At 39.0% G+C, this 27,563-nt stretch overlaps 1 protein-coding gene across 2 annotated transcripts in view; it reads left to right on the top strand.

Moving 5' to 3' along the window:
• The window catches only part of KCTD5 (potassium channel tetramerization domain containing 5), a 60,883-nt gene extending 48,658 nt beyond the window's left edge, over positions 1 to 12,225 (top strand). For both annotated transcript variants that reach the window (XM_029576387.1, XM_029576388.1), the window contains 2 exons: positions 996 to 1,121; positions 5,908 to 12,225. In XM_029576387.1, the coding sequence (XP_029432247.1) occupies positions 996 to 1,121; positions 5,908 to 5,937 (156 nt within the window). In that variant the 3' untranslated portion in view covers positions 5,938 to 12,225. The remainder of the gene's footprint in view (positions 1 to 995; positions 1,122 to 5,907) is intronic.
• The last annotated feature ends 15,338 nt before the right edge of the window (positions 12,226 to 27,563 follow it).

Below are 27,563 nucleotides of genomic sequence, written 5' to 3' on the forward strand. Positions count from 1 at the left end.
TTGTGGCTGGTGTCGTTGCACGAATGCTTTTCGTAGCAGAATATTTGACAAATGAGTCTCAGTAAGATGGCGAAATAGTTAGAGTTGCATAGAAAGTGTTTAGTAGAGTGTGTGTTTGGGTTTTTTTTCTGCTGTGCCTATGAAGTCAGTTTTCCCCCAGAGGATCGCTTACTGTTTACTAATCTGAAATAGTATGGTTTCTGTAGGTCATGGTCAATTGACATTTTTAAACTATTTTTATGCCTAAAACTGACCTGTGGGCTGTAACTTCAAAAAAGAGGTTGAGGAGGATATTCCTCTTCCCCCCCCTTCCCTTTCCAAACTGTAAGACACAACTTTTCAGCTCTCATCCTGCTAAGAAAGCAGAGTCCTTGAGGGGGGGAGGAATCAGATTTCAAATAAGATCAGGATTACAGAAGAAACTTTTACAAGTGTAAAAGGGGCAGTTGTCCAGCTGGGCACTGTCTTGTTTCTGTTTTGGGAGAGCAGCAAGATGGTAATTGCTTGTATTTTGCATGGGAGGCCTTTTTCAAATTTTCAAGCCTAATCAACAAGTGTTTAGCCTCATCTATTAGGAAAAGGAGATGTTTTACCTACACCCTGTTTTCTGGTTTGTATATTCAAATTCCTGCTTGCAAAAAACCCATCACCTATGTTGCTGTACATTTCATAATCTGAATCTGTTTGTTCTAGTGAGTTTGGTTTGTTTTGTTGGCTTGTGGTGAAGGGGCTAACTGGTAAGGGCAGCTGCTCACATCTTGAATCCGGGGCTGCCATTTGCTCCCACTCACGTTGCATTAGCTTTCTTCCAGAGAGCATGTGACAGGATGGATTCTTCTTTATAATTGCTGTATTCTCATACTTAAATGCTGGCTGGCTGATGCATTTTTTTTTTTTTTTTGAGTCTGAAGACGAGGGATTTTGGTTGTGGGGATTTTAATTTTTTGTGTGTTTTTTCTTTTTTTTTTGTACTGAAATCTTGTGTTTCTTTTTAGCTGGTCAACATTGGCTCTTCCTATAACTATGGAAATGAAGACCAGGCTGAATTTTTGTGTGTTGTCTCAAAGGAGTTGCATAATACCCACTATGGCACAACCAGTGAACCCAGTGAAAAAGCAAAGGTAGGTTTTATGGGTATTTAAAAATAAAATTGTAGTGTGTGCAAGATGTATTTCTACCCATTAGATTCTGGCAAATATTTGGCAACTACCTGTAGAATTCCTGGGAAGAAACACTTCAGGTTTGTACCCGCACGGGGAAGGCCATGTGCAGAAGACACACAAACTGACCTCAAAACACATCGTATCTACTGTCAGGCCGAACCAGGGAACAGATTTAAAAATGGGAGTGATGCATTCTAGACTACAAGTTTGCCGGATTGAAAGCACTAGTAATGGAAGAAAATGAAGGGAATTGCTGCTTTTAAACTGAAAATTATAGCAATAAAAGTTAGAAAGTGGTTTCTGGACCTCCTGGCTGGCATGGATATGGGTCCCTGATGACCTATTGCCTCCAAACTACTCAGGGCCATGGCAGCAAGAAATGATATTGCTGGCCCACCAACCATTTTCTTGGTGCTAAGCTAGTGTGAGCCAGACTTCAGCACAGCAGTTGCTAATGTTTTGGGGGTGTTTTTTCTCCATCCATCTTCTTTCAGCCTCCTTTTTTGTGAAAGGCTTTAAAGTAACAGGTGCACTAGGCTGAAGAACAGCACTGACGTGCACTTCTTGTACATGACTGGATGAGAGAATTTTTATGAACATTTCTTTTTCTTCTGGCTTTGCTCACACCAGAACTCTTTTTAGTTCATTCTGCTGGGGCATTTCAGCCCTGTTCTGAGCCTAACAAGGGGACCTTATTCCCTTATAGGTTTTGTATAAGGGCTGCAAAAATTAGGTAAAGCAGCACTCACTGCTCAGTGCTTTCAAAATTAGATGAGGGTTATTTCAGTGTAGCTGACCTGAATTGTGGCAGCCTAGCAGTGGTTTCAAGAAGATAGTTCAGAATGGTACAATTATGAATGTCTATTCTCTGCAAGAAAAGCTTTTATAAATACAAAAGGGTTGGGGTCTGGTAGTCAGTAAAACTATTTTACTTAGAATGCCCTTTGCCAGGGTAGGAAACTCCAGTCCTGAAGTGTCAAACAGGTCTGGTTTTCAAGAGCTCCACTATGAATTGTGCATGAGTTATTGGTGCATACATTGAAGGCAGTGCAAGCAAATCTACCTTTGTGCATATTCATTGGGGATAACCTGCAGACCTGGCCGGTCTGTGGCAGTCCAGGACTGGAGTTGCGTACACAGGTTCTCCATAAGAAGACTCTCCTGGATAAGTAGCTGGAGATAAGATTTCCTTGCTCCGGCACGTTTACCTCATTTTATTTTTTAAGACTAGAATGTTGTCTAAAATTTGTATCCCAGTAGAAGTCCAATAAAGGCAATGGATTGTCCTAAATGGTTCTTCTTAGCTTTTATGAACCCTTCCTTTATTCTTGAAGTCTTCCTTCCAAAGAAGCCTATCGGGTTTTCCTTCTAGTGCAGAAGATTCCTGTTATAGCCATATCAGCATAATAAAATGTTTTAACTTTACTCAACTGTTCTTGTTTCCCCCCTCCCTTTCTTATACTCACATGCTGATACAGAGTGAGGATGAAGAGACGGATTACGAAATGAATGACTCAGATTAAGTTTTAATGTAATGGTGAGCAGTAGCTGCCCTAACTGTATCCTAAATCCCCCCCTCCCCCGTGTGCTTCCTGAAATCTCTCCCTGAAAACCCTCACTTGCACCTTTTAGCATTCATTAGGCTTGTCCTGGTTTGCAATTTATAATCCTAGTCCCCTCCTGTTTCCTCTGTGCATTTCTCCTGTATTGGTCAGCATAGACCTCTTAGCAGCCCTGATCATTGACTTGAACCATGTTGGGGATTTAACAAGGCTTTTTTTTTTTGTCTTAAAGTAGAATTTGGTGTTGCCATGGCTGACCTATCCGAATGATGTCTAATTAGAGAACATAAATTTGGTGGATGTTTTTCCAGATGTCTCTGGAAATCTGTTCATGTGGTTGGGGGTTTTTAAAAATTTCTTGAAGGAAAATCTGCATCTTATGCATTAAAAAAGCAGTTCAGCTGGGACTGGTCTGGTGGGTCAGTGCACTGCTGCACGGAAGACCTAGAATCTATTCCTGGAATCGGGTCTCTCATGTCCTAGGCCAGCTGGGGGATGCTGCAGCGGCAGAGCTCATAGCCCCTGGGAAGAAGTAGTCCCAGTCATTGTGCAGGGGCAGTGCTCTCAGTTGGATTCGGTATCAATGATTGTAGGGTTCCAGGAGGAGGCCCGATGCATGGTCCCTGGCCAAGAACTTCTGCTGCAATATTGACACGACATTGGTGTAGGGAGGCAGTATAGAAAGAGGTGGGGGGTGGGGTTAGTTTAAAAAAAAAAAAAAAAACTGGGGTAGGCGAGTTGGGAGATCAAACCAGGAAAAAGTCTGCAGGTAATTGCAAACGAAAGCTCAGGGTACTGAATCACATCCCTAGTTCAGATTCAACTGGAAGCCCAAAGGATCAGGAGGAAATTGCTGGGCCCAAAAAGAACCAGAAAAACCCAGTTTTTAAATAAGTAAAGCTGTGCTGGACAACTTGGTGCTAGGTCCCAACACTATCGTCAGTGCTTTGGTGAGGTTTGTGGGTAGATCGTGGTTAATCTTAGGTTGTTTATTTTACCATGCATATTGTGTGTAACTGCTTTCTTATGTTTGCTACTTCAGATGAGCTTCCCAAGGCTGGGGAGGTGATCTATAAACAACAAATACATAAAACAAAAATAGTTTCTGCTTGCAGGGCTGTTAACTTCTAAATCTTTCCGAAGCTCACTTGCCAACTTCAACATTAAGTTTCAGCTTGCTAGAAAATGGATGAAACTCTGCTGTTTACGTTGAGCATCTCATGTCCTAGCAAGTACAGTCTGCTCTTGGGGCACTGCTGTAAAATATATATATTTTTTTAAAGTATTTATCGCATTTTGTCTGTCACTGCTGTTTTTGTTTCCAAGATGCTTACAGGATTCTGATTTTTTGGTAATGGACTTCTGAGGCATTTTAGACATGAAATCCTGTTGTCCTGTAATAGACAAGGCCATTAGGAAGAAAGAGGGAGTTAATATGGTGTTCAAGCAAATACATTTTCAAGTCCTCCTGTCTCTTGCTTGTGGCAACATTTTAAAATGTGAATGAAAAGATGGCCTTTACTGTAATGAAGGTGAAGAACCACCCAGTGAACTCTTCCTGACTCTCAACCCCCTTGTCTTAAGCGGCACCATCTTAGCAATATAATTACTATTAAGTTAACTGGAAGTCATATTCCCTCGTATGTCAAGATGACGCACTGGGGATATGTGAAGTAGCTTCAAGTTGGTGATCTGGAGGAGGCCAGGAGCTTTCCATTCATTCTCCAGATCTAGTTCAGAACTAATTGTTGGTTTTTATGTGGGTTGTTTTGTTTTTTTAGGTTAGGAGCATTTTGCTGCAATGCTTTGCATTTCAGTTATGATCTTTAGTTTTGGGGAGAATGGGAATTGAAGGGTCACTTCTTTTAAGAGAGCGGCTTGAGGGTCGTCCTGCTTTCATGCAGTAGAGGTGATCCCCTTTTTATAACACTTAATTTAGGTGTAAGCAGGAGATGTGCTTTGAAGTTGTAGGAGACGGTGTATTTGGAGATCCCTTTCTTCATTCTGCAGTATCACTTTGAAGTGTCCTAGCTGTGAAACATTTAGACAGAGCTGGTTTAACATCTGACCTGTGTAAGAGTTAGTTCTTGGGTGCCGACTTGAAGCATTTCTCAGCTTGGTGAAACTTTGTGTGTGCACCTTGCTTTCTAGTTCCTACTTTTCTCTTTTTTTTTTAGTTTTAATTTCAACATGACTTGCCAAAGTTTGGCCACTGTGTATTCAAGAGTATGTAGCACTATATGCTCCTTGACAAAACCATGTGCTGCCTGTACTGAAAGAGTAAGGCACTATGTAATGTAGTTATGTACCATATCACAGCATTAATTGCACCTCAGTAGCATCCTTACTTGCCAGAAAGTGAAGGGGAAGGCAGGACAAGTGGAGTGTATGCAATGCAACAAGAATTTTTAAATCGGACAGCCTGGATGGTCCCTGCTGGTCCTTTGTCATCACATTCTGTTTCTATACCCTAAGAAATAATACATTGAAAAATGTACTAACTGGGACAGACTGGTCTGTCCTGGTCAGTGTTTTGCCCCTTGTTTTCCTTCAGCATATGTTTAATGCTATATTTTGATATCGCTTGGAAACTTTTTTTTTTTTTTTTCTAATTTTGTAGCAACTTCCTGGTACTGAGAATTATCAAGGTTTGCAGCACCGCTGTCTGTGAACTTTGAAATATGAGTTCATCCTACATGGAGAGGCCACTAACCTCTTAAGCAAGAGACCCAGGAATTGAGTGTACAAAGACTTAGCTCTGGGATTATAAATGTACTCAATAAAATACATTTAGGGTACACATCATAAGACTAAGGCAGTCTCTGCAGTTGGCAGTAAGGCCTTCAATTTAGTTTGCTGACAAATATCATTGAACCAGATCTGAAAACTGGATGAATGTGCCTGTTCACTGCTAAATATTAATGGATAAAGGGATGTATAAGCATCAACAATCTGGAACGACCTCACTCATCCAAGGCTTATTAAACTGTGCACAGATTTATTCTCTGGAGTCTTTGTTTCAGATAATACTTGCACAGTGTGTAGAAAAGCACGGATTTAGTATGTAGGTGAAATCTTTCTCTCTTTATTGAATGTCCAGCATGTAGCTTAGTAAAGTCTACACTCGTGGTAAGAACATCTGGAATATTGTCATTTTTAAAGTGCTTTTTTATGTTTTTCAGATTTTGCAAGAAAGGGGTTCAAGGATGTGAAGATGCAGTATTGAATGCTGAAGAATTTTTACCATTTTATTCCAAGTTAACTATAACAAGATGCAATGACTTGCCACGTTGATGAGCTTTGACAAGAAGAAACCTGCTTTAGACAACTTTTTATTGGTCTGGGTTTAAATCTTTCCTGTAAGGTGGCATAGCTGGAATTCAGCAGTTGAAAGCGATGAAGCTCATTTAAAAAAAAAAAAAAAAAGAATATATGCTTTATTGGGAATGTTTTAAATTTTTGGTTATGCTGTTGAGTTAGCAGAATGATGTTGTCAAATGAGTAAAAGTGATCGGCCGTGCACTCTGATTTTCCTCTTTTTTGTAAGACCTTGTGCAGGCTGACTCTGTATTGATCAGCTTTGCCTGACGTTGCCATTGATCACTGCAAATTAGTTACAACGTACTTGGTGCTACAGGCAAAAATAGCGCCCACAACTACAGACATCTGGGCCTATACTGTTGATTTTGGACATACTTGGCAACTTCACACTTCTGCTAAGCATGCTTCCTAATCCTATTACATTGCTGTTTTATCTTTTAAAAGATAAAATAAAGAAAAACAAGGGGAACAGATCAGATAAATAGCAGACCAAAAGTATAACAAGTTTTATACACTGGGTAAAGAGATGATCCAAACAGGTAATAAGGGCTGGCATGAACCTGGGTTGTGATGCCTAAGGTTTTGACAGATTATATCAATATGGAAGGGAAACGGCGTGTACTTCATCTTGGTCGTTCTTGAAGTGGTATCCTGTGCAAATGCATCCTTTTAAGATGCTGAGCTCCAGTCCTGGCCAAATGTTGAAAATCTGAAGAATATTTCTCAGCAACTGAACATTGTCTGTCTTTTTTTTTTTTGTTGTAATGTCTATGGATGACAAATGTTACAGTTTTACTTTACAGAAATGCCTAAAAGTGTTGAGTTTTTAATATATGCTAGAAAATGCATCTTATTTAAACAGCAGCTTACCATGTATTTGAATAGGTGGGGATAGATTCTGTTGCTGGGCATAGAACAAAGTGTTCTGCACAGTTTAAAGCTGCTTGCATGTTTTTCTAGGTAAAACGATGTTTTACTCTGGACCGCTTGGTTTGATAGTTTTACAGACACAAGACAGATCTGCAGTTCTTCCAAAGGATTTTAGGGTTGCTCTTCTAAGGATGTATATTGCAGCTTGGTTAGAAAGCTGTACCGACTTTACTTTTTTAAATATACAAGATCTGTTCTAAATCTCCTTTACCAGAATAAAGATGGCATGGATTTTTTTTTTTTTTTTAAATCATTTGATATTGATATTACCGCTGTATGTAAACTGTTACCTGCACAGCAGGTGAATGCTTCTAGTACTAGGGAATGGAGTGTCTGGATAGAACGTACTACTGTTGCCACAAAGGACGGACTGTTTTTCAAGCAGACGTGCTTCCTGCCTGCAGCAGAATTAGTGTGGGCACTTAACACCGGTAAGGGAGGAGAACCACAGGAGAGCATTTTATGTTCCTACAACTGTTCAAATCTAACAGGAAGCCCAGAAAATGTCCAATAGATCTCTTCCTCTGCCACCATTTAGAAGCCTGATATGGCATCTAATAAGGTTGGCGGAGCATGCTTGATCCTGTTGGCCATTTTCTCACTTCCAAGTGGGATTTTTGTATGTTCCTGAAGTGTATTAGAAAATGCAGTTTATGTGCTTCTCCTTTCTTACTGCAGTGAGGGCTGCTGTCCTAGCACTAAAATTAGTTTTGACCATGAGGAGACTGATTTGTTTAAGCAATGTTCATGTACTGATTTTAAAGGTGTGGGCAAAGTCTTTCTTTTTTTTTTTTTTTTTATCTACGTGCTTTTTGGCACAGTTGCTTAAAGAGTTAATTCATTTTTATTGATCTTTCACTGTTGGTGGAATTTTTAAATATAGTCTGTCAATTTGCAATGTCATAGGATTATCTGTAATTGAAGGCTTGTTCTGTATTAATACAAACACATCTGACAGAAAAATGTTTTGCTAGCCTCTATATAGGGTTTAGCAGTGATCCAAATGCAGAGTTCTACTTGTTTTAATCTGCTCGGATGTTAAATATAAAGCAAGCGCCTTGTCAGCTTATTAGTTTTTGATAGCTGTAAATTAAAACTAGATTTTTTTTTCCTATTAGCTGACTAAAATGTAGCTTATTCTGAAGGGGAAGGGGTGTTTGTAGTTAACTTTGTATACTTTCTTAAGCATCCCATATCTTATCTTAGCTTGGAATTCTTTGCATTTCTGGGTGTGCTGGCGAGAAGTCTGGATATCTTTCAGAACATTTTCCTCTGCCATGGAAAATCACGGTTTATACCACACTGAGACAGTTTCATATTCCCTGTAAGGAATTATACCCTTTACACATCTTCTCAAGTGTTTCCCTTAGGATTGTACTTTCCTGATTAACCTTTAACATGAAAGCATTTTTCGTACACTTCTGAGAACAATTGAAGCAGCATACATTTTTTTTTTAATATATATATATACTAAGTCCAGGAGAGAGCTTCATTTGCCGTCTTAATTTTACAACCTCAAGCCTAGAGTTTACCAGTCTGAATAGTTTTGTAAAGACCATTACCTTAAAACCTAAGGCATACCTCGCTGCTTTGTCATTAGGTCTTTTAGTCTGCAGAATTCTGAGACATGCAAAAATTATGCATCTGAATAAATCGACACTGAATAGAATATATATATATATTTTAATTGCTGCCTACTACACAAGATCTGTTGCAGGTGGCGTATCTCCCAGTTTCCAGCCTGAATAAATGGCCAGTTTTATAGAATTGACATCTGAAAGACTTCTTGGTTTGCATTTTTCCATTCAGTGTTTTCCATTATTCTGTAAGATTCCATGCTACCAAGCATGCACCCGTTAATGGCAATAATTGTAACTGAAAGGACAGTCCAGAAAGATTAATATTTTATAGTGCACTTTGTTCCATTTTTTTTTCTGAGCACTGATAACATCACTATATGCTGTTCAGCTTTTCAGCCTCCCCCCCCCCCCCCCCGGCATAAACTGTGTTCTATGTGAAAAATAGCAGAAAATGTTACAATTTTTATGACATGCTCCTATTTATGTAATGCATTGTTTCAGTTTTAAGGTTAATATCATTTTTAAAGATATTTTAATTTAGTTAATGGACAAACATTACAGCATATTCTATGCATATTTTCCTACTGCATTTGGTTGGGTTTTAACTAATGCTTAGAAAAGACGTTAACACTATTGCTGGTAAAAATACAATTGTATTCTAAATAAAGATGGGCTTTGACTTAATCCCTTAAACCTTTTTTTTTCAACACATGATTCATCCCAAGATCAGTTTGTACATAGGGTGCATACAGTTGTGGTCAGTCAGCTGAATAATGGGTTGCACAGGCAGCTATATATAATTGCATTAGACATGTGGTATTGTCTTAGTATTTTTTTTTTAATGCGAAGGAAGTGTAAAATTGCAAACAATACAATAACCATTTGGTTTAAATTCTGTGGAACATAGATTTTTTTTTGGTAATGCAGAACAGCTATCAACTACAGAACATATTAAGTAAAGGGGCTTACCTGAAATGTCCCCCCTCAATGTATAACTTTAGTGGGCCAGTCCTATGGCAATAATGGGTGCTGCCATGCAGGAGACTTGGTTTGGATTCTTGGGCTCTGCTTCTGCTTCATGAGGTTAAGAGGCAGGGTCCTGGCCATTACAGTTGCAACATCTAATGGCCAGATTCGAGGTGCATACATCTGTGCATTATTCCAGAGGGAGAAATATGATCTGTGACCCCTGGCCTGTGGCTGTTGCTGCAGTGGCTGAGCTCTTTGGGAATGGGTTGAAAGCTCTCAGAACCAACCTCTCTTGGCACTTCAGTGCCATGAGCCTTCACCTGCAACTAATTGAGCAAGGAACCCAAAAGAGTAGAAAACTGCTGGGCCCAAAAACATGTAGAATATTTTAGATACATTTGTGTGGTGGTGGTTTTTTAGTTGATATAATTGCCTGCCTGCTACTCTTCAAGTAGCAGTCTGAGGATAATTTTTCACATCTTTTGCATAGTTATTAGGGAAAATATTTGCATTTTGCTGACAGTAACTGTACAATTAATGTAAGCAGTTATACTGACCAGTTATCTATAACACCCCAAGTGTAAGGTGGTGTACACAGCTGCCTTCTAAACATCCTCTCATTTTTGTGGTAATATGCATCCTCCTTTTTGGCTTTATTTCAAATGTGCAATAATTTGAGGTGTCTGGGAAATCCATGCATGGTCCATTAATTTATTGCTAGATCATGCTATTGATGAATTGAGTTATTGGGATATAGAGTAAATAGCTATACATCCCAAAAAACACATACAAATGTTCTTATTGAACTTTGAGATTCCCAGCTATTTGTTGTTTCAGAGTGGTCTTATCACCAGTTGATGACTCTGATCTTAAGATCCAGAGCATGCTTTTTGCCAGAGTAAATTATCTTAAGATGAAATTGATGGCTTGATATTGTAGACCTTTCAGAATATTGATTTTCCTGCTCTCAGTATTTTTCTGTAATAGTAAATTAATATTATTTTAATTTTTTTTTTGTAATTTCTCATGCTTCTAAACTGCATTTAACAATTATTTGAGCATCTTAAGTCATTTTTTAGGTGGGGGATTGAGAATTGGTAATCTTGACTGCTGTTTCAGACTGAGGTCTTTAAAATGTTTTGGTAGCACAAATAAAGGTGGGTTGGGGAAAAAAAAGTTAATGGCTATTGTGTTTTGTTTTTGTAAGCAGCAAACTGTGCTGTTTTCCCCACAAATCTCACAACCTGCTTCTCTCTGCACCACACCCCTTATTCATGTGTCTTTGTATAAGGCTATATTGTAAAAAAAAAAAAAACAAAAAACTCATTAAAATATAGCTCAGGTACTACCTTGATGTTTGCCCAACTCCCTGTTTCTCCCACAAGTTTGTCTGTAACTTAAATTGACAGTATTCAGCTCTAAGGTCAGTAGCCTTTTGTGGCATTCCCATAGTAAAAAAAACAACCTTTTTTTTTGTTTTTGAGAGGTGGGAGCAGGGAAACAGTGTGCCTAGAAGTTTTCTTGTATGTATTTAGGCTTCCAGCTGGATCCTAAACCATAAGTCTTTATATCCCCGCCCAGTTTACTCTGCTCAGGCATCACAGTGACAGTCCTTGGCCATGGTCAATACATCAGAGCTCCTTTGGGAACCCCCGGTGGTCATGGGTCCTAAATACAGCCACAAGGTGTCCATTGCATTATGACCAGGACTGCGGATGCTGCCTGTGCAGCATGGTAGCTGACCCAGAGGATGAAACACATGACTTCAAAAATCAAAGCCACCAAGCTGGGCCCAGTAAAGAATTTTTAAAATGGCATAAACTAGAATTAAATAAGCTCTTGCTAAAGAAATAATGCAATGCAAAAAATGACTGCAAATTCTTGAGCAAGCCACAGTAGCTCCTTGAGAACAATACAGCCTTTAACTTTTTGTTCTGTTGGCTGAGGTGCTCAAATTTCTCACCTATTTGTACCATGATTGATTGGAACAGCAGCAAATGGCAAGAGGAAGCAAATGTGCAGATTATGTACTTTTGAAAGACCCCCCCAGCCTTTAGGTTAAATAGGTTTTTGTACACATTAGACTGCTGGACTAAGTTGGGAATGGATCTTGGACTTCCTGTGACTTACCCAAGTTGCTATTTTTTTTCCCTGTGCTTCCAAGACCCAATTGAAAACAATATTTTGGCTTAATCTACTTTCCCAGTCGCTAAATTTAGTACTATTGAATCCTTTGAGTAACTATGAAGCTTCCAGAAAACATGAAATGCTTTTCTTGGCATTCAGAATTTTAAGCAGTATTCTTGAATTGGAGAACCTGCCATCTTTGGCCAATCAGATGGTAAATTGTCCTTCAGCTGTTTTTATAGTAGTTGTCATGGATAGGCTGTTAGGTAAAAAAAAAGTTTAAATGCCATTTTAAAATGTTTCTGTATAGTACACAAACAGAACATAATCATTTTCTGGCCAGATGTAGCATTTATTGCTGTTCAGATGAAGACACTGCTACTTAGATGTTATAAAATTTACGTTTGTCATCAGTGAAGGTAGAACCTTTTTGTCTAAAGGGCAACTATTGATGCTTCCCACTTTTTAACCCAAGGAAAAATATACATTGCAGGCAGGTCTGTTTAAAAAAAAAAAAAAAAAAGAAACTATTCCCAGACCATATCCAAATCTCAGTATTTTAGATACAAAAAAGTGTACAGACACAATCCCTGAAACAGTTAAAATATTCCAGGAATTCAGTCCTCTGCTTTAATGTTTGTTTAAAAAGTGACATTAGCTTAACACACGTTGGTGTATTTCACCAAAATGCAAACCTTTTCAAGGCTTATAACCTTACAGATTCTATAAAGGGCTAAATCTAACAGACTTCATATTTGTCGATTATTTGTCTTAATATTGTCTCCTATTTTGCACTTTTTTAATACAGTAGAACAATGTCAAGGGCTATAACTTTCTAAGTGTTTGGTTTTCAGCAATTACTTGCTCTGGTTGTAACTGGGGATTATACTGAGATTACTTTGAATGACTCTTGCATGCTCGCACTACCTTGCAAACTCTTTGTATGTGACTTTCAGTAGTTCAAGTGTCGTATACACTTATTGCACTATCCATCTCTTGTCGCAGAGTAGCTTTAGAAAACTGGAAATAGCTGGGAAAATGGATTAACTTTATGGATAAACTGAGTTAACTTTGTTTGCCATTTCCTGAAATACTTGCTCTTTATACTGACCTAACATGAAGCAAGTAATAACTTCTTTTTTTTTTTTTTTGCTAGGATAACTTAAATGTGCAAAATATGTATGGAATGGTTTTAATATGCGGTGACTGAAAATGCAGGCATGTCACTGTTTTGAAAGATTGGTGCTATATTAATGGAGCTTTAAAATGGATATAGCAAATTAGTAATTGAATGCTATGGATGTAGATGTAGGTTATAACCACAAATAAAAAAAATAAATAAAAATAAACTCTTGCTGGTTGCAGGTTAGTCTTTTAATGTGCCACTTTAGGTAATGTTTGACTTTAGAGGTTTAAAAAGAGGGTGCATTTTTAAGGATCCAGTCACAAAACAATTGTAAGAGAAAAAAAAAGTCTTGCCTTTTTTCTTCTATTTTATGAATTCCATCAGCAGCTGTGGAACTCATCTTTGCTCTTTTGGATCACTGTAAATGACACTGTTTCTAAATAACTATGGTTCAGCCTTTTAAGCTGTTTTCAAATCCTGGATCTTAAATCTTAGATTCTACTACAAAAAAACTTGAAAATCCCTCCTCATGGACACATTTTTGTCTGGAGCCTGTAGCACTTGCTAAAATCGTGAAATTCATGCAGGATTCTGGAACATCTGAGTCCATTTATTGATTGGAGATAGGGTACCCAACAGTGATTAAGTTACAGAAATTAAATTTGGAAGGGGGTGAGGTAGGGCAGAATCCTATTTTAATGCTTTGCTATCAAAATCTCAATGGGATTAATTGTATCCCTTTTTCTTAAGGGAAAGTTGACCAGAAGTAATAGGAAAAAGATCATGGGTAAATGGTAGTCTTATTTGAATGTTAAAAAAAAAAAAATCTTTAGATGAGTTTCTCTTCTGCCTGGAGCTGAACAGACTTTATGCTTTGCATTTCTGGTTTACATTTCTGGACTAGAGTACCTGATTAAAGTGTAAACCAAATTTAATTCCATGAATGCATGTCTGTAGTGGAACTGGATGACATGCACCCTTCAGTAAACCTCAAGTTAGGTTTGCCTTTTTGTTTTTTTATAAATAGTGACAAGCTGCATAACATTTTAAGAATAAGTATGCAATTGAGAAAATGTTTTTATTTTATTAACCTTTTCATAACACTAAGCTTATTGTGAGTTGTAAATTGCATGAAATAAACTTTTGTTCTGCTTTTAAAATGTCAGTTTGATCTTTCAGACTCCTACAAGCTTTTAGCTTGCTTTGTCACTTTATTTTTTGATGCTGTACAGTATAACTACACATTACTTTGTCAGAGGGCATTGTAACCAGTTAAGCTTTACACAGCAGCAAAAGTCAGGATACCAGCACTTGGTGGTCCTTACATATTAATATTTGAATACAGTGCTGCATATGTTTAGCACTATAGAAATGTTCTTAGTAGATCCTAATCTGTGCATGTAACTAGGAATGTTTGGGCCTTGCATACAGTAACTATGCAATAGTTGTTCCTATGCTAACACGGGATGTCAATGCAAATCCTTAACTCCAAGAAGGTGACTTGGTGGTACTCCTGGTTTTTGTGTGGGTTACCAAATGGAGGAGAGCTCATTACTGAAGACTGTATTCAGCCACAGTTATGGCTGATCCTTCATGTAGATAGATACCATGTGAAATCAAATCTGAGCAGCAAAACACTACTTACCGCTTTAGCTCCATTTGCTGCACCAAGTGTTCTACTCCACATCTTGCTTACAGAACCAACTTATCTTTCTCCTCCATACCCAAAATTCTAGCATCTTATTGAAATTCAAACTTTGTACCTTCTAGCACAAGCCTTTCCCTTTTTTGTTTTTTATATAGCACTCTTACTTTGTATTTCTTTACTGTCTTAACTTATTTGTGTGAGGAGGCTGCGATTATTAAAGATTCAATTCAGACAAAATTGTTTAATCTGCAGAAGATTGAAATTTTAATTGCTGAATTTCACTTATTTACTAAATTTCAGGTATTCACATTAAGTGTAAGAGGCAGCATTGCAAGCAGAGAAGCTACTGTAGACTCATTAGCATCCTTCAATTTCTCCTCTACCTCCCTCCTAGTTCCAGTTCACCCAAATTTATATTATCTAACTTGGCAAGAAAAGTCCCCTCTGTACATGATAGGTGGTTTTAGTTCTATTTTTGTCAAGCAAAAATAACACACAGAACTGCTTACCAACTTATCAAAGCATAGGATATGACAGTCACAAGAAATATCTCACGATAATCAATTAACAAAAACTGTTAATCTTTATTGAAAAACATCAAATCCATTGAGCAAGATCTAAGACCTGTGTAAATAAATGGTCTCTTCCTCACTCCACATCAAATCACACTTCTCTAACTAGTATCATACCACACACAAAATATCACACCAGCTATGGCAGGCAACACAACTTAAACGTTATTTCTGCAGACTTTATCCCTAGCGGGTAATGTGACAAGCAGTACTGCTGCTGGATGTTTGATACATAGAGAGAAGGCAGGATTGGGCCTTGGTAAAACGAAATGTTAATGTCCCATGCTAGGACATAAGCCAGTCAGTTTATCGTTTAATGCTTAAGCCTGTGCTGTTTTTGCATGACCGAACATTATTCAGCCGTTGACACTCTGTCTCAGCAATACTGTGTTCCAGCTGCACAGGAAATACAACTATCTTTGGCATAAATTGTTGGTTGCAGTGGATTACAACTTTTTAATGGACTTTCTCTATGTGGTGTCTCATTTAAATTTTTTTTAAATTTTTTTTTAAACTTTTTTTCCATTTTTCCTTTGCTTTTTCTTTTTTTTTCTCTTCCCCCCCCCCCTTTTTTTATTTGTGGGGGTAGAATACATGTTTGTGTTGTCTGGTGTGATGCTTAGGGGGTATGATACCTAGTTAGACACACATGTCTCTATATAGAGGAGTGAAGAGGAGACAAAAATTATTTACATAGGTCTTAGATATTGCTGAATGGATTTGATGATGTTCAACAATAAAGATTTAACAGTTTTTGCTAATTATTGTAAGCAATTTCTTGGGCCTGTCATAGCCATAGTCTTGCTCCATTAGTTCTATTTCTTAAAAACTTGATGTGTACATGTACTAAATATCATGCTTCTAGTATGTTGTTCCTGCAGTGTGCAACAGTCCTCCATGAGCTACACTCCATACATTCCACTGGCCATTTTCTTTACTTTAGGCAGTATGGTTGACCAATACAAGCAAAGGCTGCAGTTCTATGGCTGTTCATGGGGGGGAGAGAGAGTTGTTCCTTACATCCATGTTTCACAGGTTCTGTGTGTGATGCATTGCAACTAAAATGTTCCCTATTCATTTAAAAAATCAGAACCTTTGGTACAATGACAACATCCGAGCTGCCACGTGGAAACTCAGGACAAAAGAGACGACATGGAGAAACAACCACGCTACTCAACGCGTACAGAGCACAACTAGCAGAATACAAAAAATTAATCCATAAAACAAAAAAAATACTTTTACACTAACATGATAAACAAATATCATCATAACCCCATGATGCTCTTCAACATAGTAAAAAGCCTAACCAAATCATCTTATGATGATCAGTCCCAATCAACACCAAACATCACTAGTAACAACTTTTTTATTTCTTTAATGAAAAAAAAAATCAAAATCCTCATAAAAGAACAACCTAAAAAATGACTCACAAGACCAGAAAATACAGAACATTTAAACAAAAAGCTGGCCCAACTATGAGACAGCATCTTCTTTGGAAGTCCAAATGATCATTTAAAAAAAAAAAAAAAAAAAAATGAACTCAGCCAAACACACTATTGATGCCATGCCCATTACAAGGATAAAAAATCTTGAACCATCAATAACTAAAACAATAACTGACATCGTCAACCTTTCTCTCATGGAAGGAAACTACCCAGAATGCCCAAATTTGGAAATCATCAAAACCATTATGAAAAAGAATAATCTTGATCCAGAAAACCCACTGAACTACCGACCCATATCAAACCTACCATTCATTGCCAAAATCATTGAGAAAGTTGTCCACACATGGCTCAGTGATCACCTGGAAGAAAACATCCTGCTACCCACACAATTTGGCTTCAAAAAGCAACTGAACACGGAGACTCTACTAGCAATGAACAACTTCGTACTCAAAGGTTTTGAAAAAGGTCGAGTAGGACTAGAAGGTAGTTGAGGCCTATCAGTAGCCTTTGATACAGTAAACCACTCTATCATGATTGACCATCTATCTGAAATTGGGGCAAAGGAAACAACCCTACAATGGTTCTCTTCATACCTATCACAAAGAACCTACCAAGTGCTGCTCAATGATGCCCTCTCAAGAAAATTAATCTAAACACGAGATCCCCAAGGATCCGCTCTTATCAGCAACATTCTTTAACATCTATCTGCTTCCAATATGCCATTTCCTATCAAATCTTAATCTGACCCACTTCATCTATGCTGATGATTTTCAAATATTAATCCCAATACAAAAATCACTACAAGAAACATACAAACTAACAGCCACTTACCTAAGCAGAATAAAGGAAATACTAACCAATTTAAAACTCATCCTTACCTTTGACAAGACTGAAATAATCATATTAGAACAACTCTCCTCAACTTCCACCACTCAACCTAATGAACCAAAATATGGTTATATCTCCGGTCAATCATGCCCACAATCTTGGAGTAATAAGTGACCAGGAACCTTTTCAAAAACCATATCACAACAAAAATCAAAGACAGATATCATAAACTACTAATACTCTGTCATTTTAAAACCTTTCCTTTCCACCGACTTCAGATCAGTCCTTCAATTACTCATTTTCTCTAACCTAGATTACTGTAACTCACTCCTTTTCAACTTACCTCTAAATACTATTCGCCCACTCCAAATCCTACAAAACGCAGCCACAAGAATCCTCACTGGATCCAAAAAACATGACCACATCACTCCAACACTTATCTCACTACACTGGCTACCAATAAAATTCAGGATTGAATACAAAATACTAACCATTCTACATAAAATTATATATGAAAAACAAGAAAACTGGCTAAGTTCCTCCATAAAACCACATATCCCAAATAGAAACCTCAGCTCAGCAAATAAAGGACTTCTAAAGACACCAACTACTCATTCCAAACAACTCACCTTAACCCAAAAGAGAGCAATCTCTCTAGGAAGCCCAAAACTCTGGAACTCCCTCCCAACCGAACTCAAGAAAATCTAAAAACATGGATGTTCACCAAAGCATACAACTCACCCAATGAACAAACACCAACCTCCTCCGCTCTAACCTGAAGAAAATTGAAACTCAACACAAGTATGTATTATTTGAAACATGAAAAAACTGAACAGCAACTACCTTGTATGATTTCCCTATGTTAACAATCTTTTGAACCTTTTTGAAAACGTTATCCTCCTTATCCTTGTAATCCTTTGTATTTTTGTAAACTGTTATGATGGTGAAACCGAATGATGGTATATAAAACTTGATAGATAAATAAATTCTTAAAACGGGAAGCAAACAATTCATAGAATGAAGAGAGGAAATTCCTTATATAGTTAATGATGGCAGCTAAAGACCCACCTATTCCATCTAGTCTGCCTGGATTAGAACTGCTCTGGGCAGGTTCCCCCTCATGCATTTAGTTATCACAGGTTACACCATTCCTTCATTTCTAGCCACTAGGGAGGCTCTATTCATCCAATGCCCTCTTAAGACCAAATCTTTTTGCTTCATTTGTAACTAATTTGTGTAAGCTCTTCCCATTTGTACATTTTCTATCAAGTGACTCCATTGTAATATTTAAGACAAACTGTATACTTTTATTACCTTCTCAATTGTGGGAACTTGTCCTAGAGCTGATTTGGAAGAATGTAACAAAGTATAGATGAGTAGATGTTTCTAGAGTAGACTGGAAGCTGTCCTTGTGTTGACACAATTATTTCTCTTTCCTGCATAAATATGTAGTGGCTTGACTGGTAAATATTCTGCCACTTGTATGATCCTGCAATTTACTGAATAAAGGCCACATTGGCCAATATTTGATAGAAAAGAATTTTTATTTATTTATTTAATATCTTTTATATACCGACGAACGTTGGGAACATCTCATCGGTTTACAGAGAACAGAACTTAGCAACAGGCTTTACATTTGTCACATGATTATAATAGGAATAGTAGAAATAACAATAATAACAAAAACAATAACATACGAGTAATATGGAAGTTATACAAGTAATAATTAACTAAGTGGGGTACATGATAGTGGTTAGTCAGAAGAGGGGCAGGGAGATTCTGCTAGATATGATTGATATCAACATTTGTAGGAGGTATAAATTTGTATATACAATGTTGTCGAGGAATATATACACGTTTGTTAGTAGAAATGTTCTTATTTACAGAATGTTCTTATTTATTTATTTATTTACAGAATGTTCCCCCATCCTTTTGAAAACAAAGCCCTTAAGAATGAAAATGTACAAAAGCAGCAAAACAGTTCTAGAACTAGTTCTGAGCTAGTCAGGCCTGGTCATCCCTCCACTAAGCTTCCATAGCAGCAGCCCATGCTATGATGTACTTACTGTTAGACTAATGTGAGCCTTGTGGCATAAACTGGCAATGTGTTGCAGCAAAAACTGGTGTCAACTTTAGGGGTAGCGTTACCTAAAATGGGAGCATCTGTCAGTCTTTTATAGCAGTAATTTACCTAACAGGTAGTGATCTTTGTTTTCAGATTTTACTTTTTTTTTCTGGAAGTTATCTGTTTGTTCTGCTTTTGTTCATTCAATGTCAGTGAAAAAAATTGCTAATTTTCCTCTTTTTTTAAGAATAAACATTGATAAACTCCAGGGAAAAATAAAATCCAAAAACAAAGGTCCCTACCAGCACCTAATAAAATTCCAATTAGCTGTATGGAAAGGGATGGACGCTACAGTTAAAGGGAAAGGTTTTTGTTTCTACAACTCTTATTCTAGTCAAAACAGCAGTGGGTTCATAGTCTTCCTCCTTCAAAGTGTGATGTATAATAGCAAGTCCTATTTTCTCCTTTAAAATGGAATAAGGTTGAGGAGGGCAAAACCTTTTGTGGCTTTTCATCTATACCACAGTGAAAATTGGCACAATAGAAAATTAGAATATTTTATAGTGAGTTGAAGACCCTGTTCCTTCCGTGAGGTGTCTAAACCTTTAATGACTGAATGGAATACTTTATGTAAGGCTTCCTATAGTTCATGTTTGCCTCTTGTACAACACAAACAATATGACAACTAATGATGAGTCCTGGCTAGGCTGCCCATTTTCCTATTGTAGCAGTGTAGACACTATTTCACATCTGGCTTTATCTTTACATCCTCAGATACTAAGAATCCAGGGTATCTATCAAATGTTTTCTTCATTGGAATAACTGGCCAGAGTATACTAACTGGTTTTTGTCTGCTAGCTTCTACTAGGTTTCCATATCAATATTTCACTCCCAATTCTATTTACTATTTGCTTAGATTCTGCTCCCCTTTACATGTTTTTGGGTTATATTTTAGTTGCCAAACTCTTGTTTCTCAAATGTGGTTTCCACTCTAGTGCAGATCATAATTTTCTTCAAGAAGATGGGGAGTTTGTTTATTGTAAACTGGGATTGCTATAGACAGCAGGACGAATTGGAAGGGAACAAGAGAGTACCTTGTGTGGGAAGTATTTAGTAAAGCGTGCCCTTCTCTAGTTTTATTTGATTTACCTTTTATTACTGTGCCATAATTGTGGACTCTGGTAAGAAGAGAAAAGAATGACTTTGACATTTTCTCTGCAACATGGAGCCCTGCTCCAGGGAGAAGTCAAATCCATCCTCGAACCCATGGTCAAAGGGGAATTTGTGAGGGGACATGTGTTCCTTTCCTTCTGTCCTCACTGTTGTACTGAGCCCTGTCTTGAGCTCTTGCTGCTCACCCAGTAGGTCCTCGGCAGCCTGTTCTAGATGACATATTTCAGGGCCTGGTGCTAGGGGGAGCGCCAGGAGAGAAGGTATTGCTGGTTGAAGCCTATGCAGGAACAGGAAATGATGGAAGGATCTCAGAGTTCTACATTGTTTGGCGGTGGAATGGATAAGTGGCAAATCTCTCTTAGGAATGTGGAGACACAACACTACAATGCAAGCAACTTAGTCAGGTTTTGCCAGATATAATCTTAGAGATGTGGGAAGCTATAAGGAAACTGTCAGTCTTTCACAGATTGTACTTTACCCATGATAGGGGAAAACGTAAGACTACATTGACACAGCTTCCAACCTTTTGTTCAAGAGAAGAAAGGAAGATTGGCTGTACTCAAGTTGGATATATGTAAATTGGAGACTGGGAGAAACCTAATTAAAGAATTCTCACACTAGTAAGAGGGAGAATTTGGAAAACTTGGCAAACTTTTGTATTAATTTTCCAAGAATGCCAGTGGTTTCTTCTCTTGATGTTTGATATGTGATGGAGATTTTAAAGGTATTGGAGAAACCTGTTCCTGCCATTGCATGAACTTATTCTGCTATGATAAATGCCTATGAGGAAAGGCTAAAGCTGTTAGGGCTGCTCAGCTTGGAGAAAAGACAGCTGAGGGGGAGGCATATGATAGAGGACTATAAAATCAGGAAAGGACTTGACAGGTAAATGTGAATCAGTTATTTACTCTTCCAGATAATATAAGGACTAGGGGGGCACTCAATGAAGTTAACAAGTAGCACATTTAAAACATCAGAATTTTTTTTCACTCAAATCACAATTAAGGTCTGGAATTCATTGCCAGAGGATGTGATTAAGGCAGCCAGTGTAGCTGGGTTTAAAAAAGGTTTGGATAGGTTCTTGGAGAAGTCCATAAACTGCTTTTAATCATGGTAACTTGGGAAATAGTCACTGCTTATTAGTGGCATCAGGAGCATGAGACCTATTTAATGTTTGGGTACTTGTAACCTGGATGGCCCATGGTTGGAAACAGGATGCTGTGTTTGATGCATCCTCTGTCTGCCCCCAGTAAGGCAATGTCTATGTTCTTAACTTCTCTTCTCAGTATGTCTTCCCATTATTTACTTCTCCTAGGCTTAATTACTTATAGTTTTGTTCTATTTGATTATTTCCTGGTATTAATTGTTCCTCTCTCATTTTGAGGATGGAGTATGGGGGTGTGGTTTGTGGGGGGTTTTTTGTATTTTTTTAACTGTAGGGCTTATGCTATCTAAAATGTGCATATGTGTTCTTCTCAAGGTTTGTTGAAGTATAATTTAAAAAATAATATATATGAATTAACTATGACGTGATGTTATTCAGCAACAATGGGACCTCTTGTCTGTGAGTGCAGTAGATCTTTTTCCTTACTGAGCATGGGTGGGAGTTCCTGCACAGCCACTGCTGCCTAAGTCCCTCATTCAGTTACAGAGCTTAACCTGAACTGTCATAGATGAGGTGCCAGGGAGGGCTGGTAGGTATTTTGCATGCCTAATTCATTCTGCTATCTATGGAGAGAACCCTGTTTACACTAAGCAAACTCACTTTCTCTGACAAGCAGGCTCAATGAGCCATGACCCATGCAGTTCTAAGCGGAGGGTTGCATAACAGACCCAGGAACACCCTCTACAGGCTCATATAAAAAATAACAAGACACCTCTTGTTACCTATATCTCACAGCTGAAACTACTGCAACCTATCATCAAGGATCTACAACCCATTCTGGCCAATATAACCCTTTCACAGATCATGGGTGGCATGCCTGTCCTGGCCTGCCAACAGCCTCCCAACCTCAAATGGATCCTTACCAACAACCACACATTGTACACCAATAACCGCAACTCTGTCTGACAACACTATCGCAGGACCCAACCATTACACCAGCCAGGGCTCATTCACCTGCTCTTCTAATGTAATATATGCCACCACTTGCCAGCAATGTCCTTCTGTTGTCCACATAGGAAAAAGGTCAATCCCTAAGCAAAAGAATGGATGGACATAAATCTGACACTATAAATGGCAACCTTCAGAAACCAGTCTGACAACATTTCAACCTTTCGGGACATTAGCTGACCTTAAGATTGCCATTCTTCTAAAAAGGAACGTCAAAGAAATACGATAGTGTGAAAGTGCTGAATTGGAATTCATTAAAAAAATTAACATGATGAGTGTAGGTCTGGAAAGAGACAATGGCTTCATTGCACACTACAGCTACCTACAATATGAACCATTCTATCTTTTCATACTTACTCGATTGGCAGTAGTCTAGCCTATGTTATTAACTCGTTTTCCAAACTCTGCCTCCTTAATTCAGAGCCTTCTCTTTGTTCTGTATCTCTCCACCCCCTACCCCCATTCCCATATATTTTACCCATCATGCATCTGACAAAGTGGACTCTGTTCTTGAAAGCTCATGCCTCAAATTGGTTAGTCTATAAGGTGTCACCTGCTTCTCTCTCTCATTTTTGCTACACCAGACTAACATCTATTCCTCTGAATAATTGCACTACAGAGCACGTACTAAATAAGCAAATTAGCTTACCCATGCAGTTTGGACTACTAGGTAAATCCAGTTACACAAAACTGCCTGCCCAAAGTTACTGTCATTCCTTGAAAGATTGTCCGGCAGTAATGGGATGTGAAAATGTGTACAAATGATCAAGTGGTAGCTTTGTGATGTCTTTGATAGGAGCTGCTCTTAAATAAGCAACTGAAGTAGCCTTGGCTCTGACAGTTTGTGCCCTCAGTTGTCTGTAATCTGGAGGCCAGCTAACATATAACAGTGTGCAATACAATCTGCTAGCCAATTAGAAATGGTACATTTGGCAACTGCTATCCTCATCCTAATAGGATCATAGGAGACAAACAGTTGGGATGCCAGATGGTGCAGTTGTGTACTTCACAAGTAGTACACTAAGACCATGTACTCCAGTGAGTGAATGCAGTCTAAGTAAAAACGTCAGCAAGATGTTTGCCTGATTTAATGTGGAACGCAGAGGTGATTTTTGGAAGACACTTCATGTGCTAGACTACTCTGTTGTGAAAAAAATGCAGATGCTGAAGTGTTTGTTACCAGGAGCACTACTTTTCAGGTGAGGAATCTCAAAGGAATAGATTCCAACAGTTTAAAAAGTGGTTTCATCAACTGCACTGGGACAACATTGGGATCCCAAGGCACAGCAGGTTTTGAGATTAGAGGGTTTTCATATGACTTAACCCCTTTGTGCATTTCGAAACTAGAGGATGAAAGGAGATCAGTTTTCCTACCCACTGTAGGGTGGTATGTTGCAAAGGAATTTACAGTAAATGCACCTTCACTGAAAGAGTGCAAAGACCTGATAAAGACAGGTAGAAAAAGTATTGAAGAAAATCTTTAGAATGACAAATAGTTGGATCCAGAGATGATAATCAACACCAGTTTAAAACAGGTTCCCTTTAAAAGCATGCAACTGCTTAGTGGATTTTTCTTGCAGAAATCATGATATCCTCCACTTCCTTAGGTGGTGCCCAACAAGCACTCAATTTCTATGCCATCATGTTGAGATAAGGTAAATTTGGATACCACAGCCAGCTTCCCTCCTGCAGAAGAGCAAGAGCGTGAGTCCCATCTGAATTGGAAGATGTACTGAGAGTTGGATAAGGCAGGAGTACCACACCTGTCTAAGCCATGCTGGCGCAATGACTATCATTTCTGCTTGATCCTGTATCACTTTTTGAATTGTTCTGGCTGCTAATGGCAGTGGTAGAAATGCATACAATATGGATCCCAGGCCTATTGATACCTGTTTGGTTGCTTCAAGGGAAGGGCTCACAGCCCAAAACATCGCAGCTGGAAACCTCTGCTCCATTTGGCTTCATCTGGCCCCTGGATGGCAGTTGACTTCATCTGGCCCCTGCAGGAGTGCCACCAGAGCTCTGCAAAAGCCTCCCAGAGCAATGAAACCATTTCTGAAGAGGATGCATTTTCACTGACATCACAACATGGCCACACTAGGGGTCCTCTATAGAATTGCTTGAAGCATTTTTGCACCCTTATTAGCCAGCGACAACTATGGGATCCTATGACCTATCCTGTCGCAAGTTAGTGGGGCCAACTTTCAAGTGGGTGTTGCAGGTACATCCACTCAGGAGCAGCTTGCTGATTCCAGGCTAACTTCCTGTTCTGTAAATGGAATGGGGACCTATTACTGTACCATTTGTACTCCTGCGGATTTTGGGGGGTCCTTCACCAAGCCCTTGCAACCAGGGATTTTGTTTAATATTTCTACCTTTTTCCAGGTCATCCTCCATACCTGTTAATTTCTGTATTACAAGCCCATCCCTGGCCTTCTGCCTTTTATCTTCATGTTGTCTGGTTTGTCACCTTGTGTTACTGCCTTAGTTATTCAGAAGTTGAAAAGTGATCAAATGTTAATTAAAAAAAAAAAAAAAGGCAGAAGGCCGTAGGAAAGCCATATCCTCTTATAAGCCGGCCTAGGCCCTTTGCATTATGTTTTACAGTTACCTCTGCCAAGCCTCCTTTTTGCTGAGCTGCAACTTAGGTAGAGGTCGCCTAAGTTAGAAGTTTTTCTTTTTTTTTTTTTTTTTTTTAAATTATAAAGCAGAAGTCACTTAGGATCCAATGGGAATGACGTGGAGCTGAGTTTGGGAGGAGGCTGACTGGGGCTCACCTCTGCATCGTTACTGCTGACTACTACCTCTCACGTAACAGAAATGGAGCTGGGTCGGGAAGGGGGGGCCCCTCTCCAATGTCGCAGCTGGCTGGTCCCCTCCCCTAGCATTCTCCCCCTCTTCTCCTACTTGGTCCCCTTCCCTGCCCAGTAGCCCCTTCTCCCAAACATCAGCTGCATCTCTTCCCTTCTCTTCTGCTCCCCTCCCCTCCCACTCAATCTCTCCCTTTAATCAGGTGGTGAAAAAAAAAGTTCACCTCTCAAGGGTGAGGTCCCTTGTGAGGAGTTGCATTTAAACTTTATTTTTCTTCCTTGGCTGCAGCCCGTGTAGTTGTTAAGGCCTGTCGCAGCATCGGCCTGCTCGGGCAGTGTGGGACGTATGCACTTCAGCTCCTGCCACAATCTATGAAAGAGGAGCGCTGCTGCTGCTCCTACTGCTATGCTTGGGAAGCTCCCGAAAGGGCAAGGGTGCAATTAGGGGCTGCCATGAACCTGGTCGTGAAGGCCATTAGGTCCGGGTGCCACCCCCAGTGGAATGTAAATGAGAGCCAATGCAAGGGCCGCTGTGGCCCTTATCTTGAAAACTGACCTAAGGCCTAGCTGATGCTGTATGATCCTGAACTCGGGCTCCTTGGAGTTTCATCTCGTAACCCCTAGTTTAACAGCTTCCTTTCCAGCAGAAAAGGTTACATTCATGAGCATCCTTTATCCCTTTCAGGTACTGAAGTCCGTATCATATCCTCTCCAAGGTATACAGATTTGGGTCCTCCAATTTCATAAACCTTTTGCTGCAGATCTCATAACAGAAGGCAAGGGAGGTACCCTGCATACCCTGAACAACTGGATGGGGAGATTGGATGGACCATTTGGCTCTTTACCTGCCGCTAATTACCATGTTACTATCACTTGAGCCCATTGTAAATGGGCTATTTCTTTGCTGGCTTGATGAAAGGAGGACAACTCTCAAAAACTAATCATGGATGGAAAGGGGATAGATGAGTAATCTAAGGCAGTGTGGTGGATGATTGCAGCAGCCTTTCCGGGAGACCAGGACAGTATCTGAATTCAAGAAAGCGTGGCACAAGCGGGGATAGGAATTGTAGAACTAAGCAGAACAGGCTGTTAGTCTGAGCAGATATTACCTGCAATTAATTTTGTTTTAAGACTTGCTTCTGTGAATTGAAGCAGTAGGTTCCTGTTGAGCTACTTTTTTTTTTTACTGTAAAATTTTGCTGGCACCCATTTTTGTGAAGATTTGTTCCATTCTGTCAGCCTCTGGTCTAAAACAAGATCAGACATGCTGGGTCCAACAAGCCCAGCATGAAGTTTGTGGCAGTGGCCAATCTGGTTTACTTGACAGTATCCAGCAGCACCAAATTCGATCCTTGCCCTGTTCTCTCCCAGCAGCAAGAGGGAGGGGTCCTTCTTTACCTGCTTAATAACTGTTAATGGATCTGTTCTCCAAAAACTTGTCCAAATCAGTTTTAAACTCAGCTGCCCTAGTGGCCTTGATCACATCTTCTGGCAAAATATTCTACAGCTTAATTCTCTCTTGACTGAAACCATACTTGCTCAAATTTTGTTTGAAATCTGCTATTGCTTAGTTTCATGGAATGGCCCTCTGCATTAACTGTGATATGATCCAATTTGCAGATGGTCAAGGTTGCCAAAAGTGACTGTAAAGAATTGTAGAAGGACCTTGCAAGACTGGGTAACAGGACATCTAAATGCCAGATGAAATGTGATGTGGCCAAGTGCAAAGTGATGCACATAGGGAAACATAATCCCAACTACAGGTGCACAATATTGGGTTCTGTCCGAGGAGTTACCACCCAGGAAAAAGATCTTTCAATCGTGGAATATGCACTGAAAACAGCAGTAAAAAAAAAAGCAAACAATGTTTGGAATGATTCAGAAAAGAACGGAGAATAGTTCTGCAACAGTAGAGTTTCCGAATCTGTGGCTGAAAAGGAACAGAGGACAACAAGAATGATAAAAGGGATTGAGTGGCTCCCTTATGAAAAAAGGCCGAACAGCATGGAGAAGAGGTGACTGAGCAGGGATACGATAAAGGTTTATAAAATCATGAGTGGGATGAATCATGTGATCAGGGGTGGTTATTTACTCTTTCACATACAGGCCGATTCAGAAAAATGCGCGGGAG

The sequence above is a fragment of the Rhinatrema bivittatum genome, chromosome 14 (genome assembly GCF_901001135.1).
Source record: "Rhinatrema bivittatum chromosome 14, aRhiBiv1.1, whole genome shotgun sequence".
NCBI lineage: Eukaryota > Metazoa > Chordata > Amphibia > Gymnophiona > Rhinatrematidae > Rhinatrema > Rhinatrema bivittatum.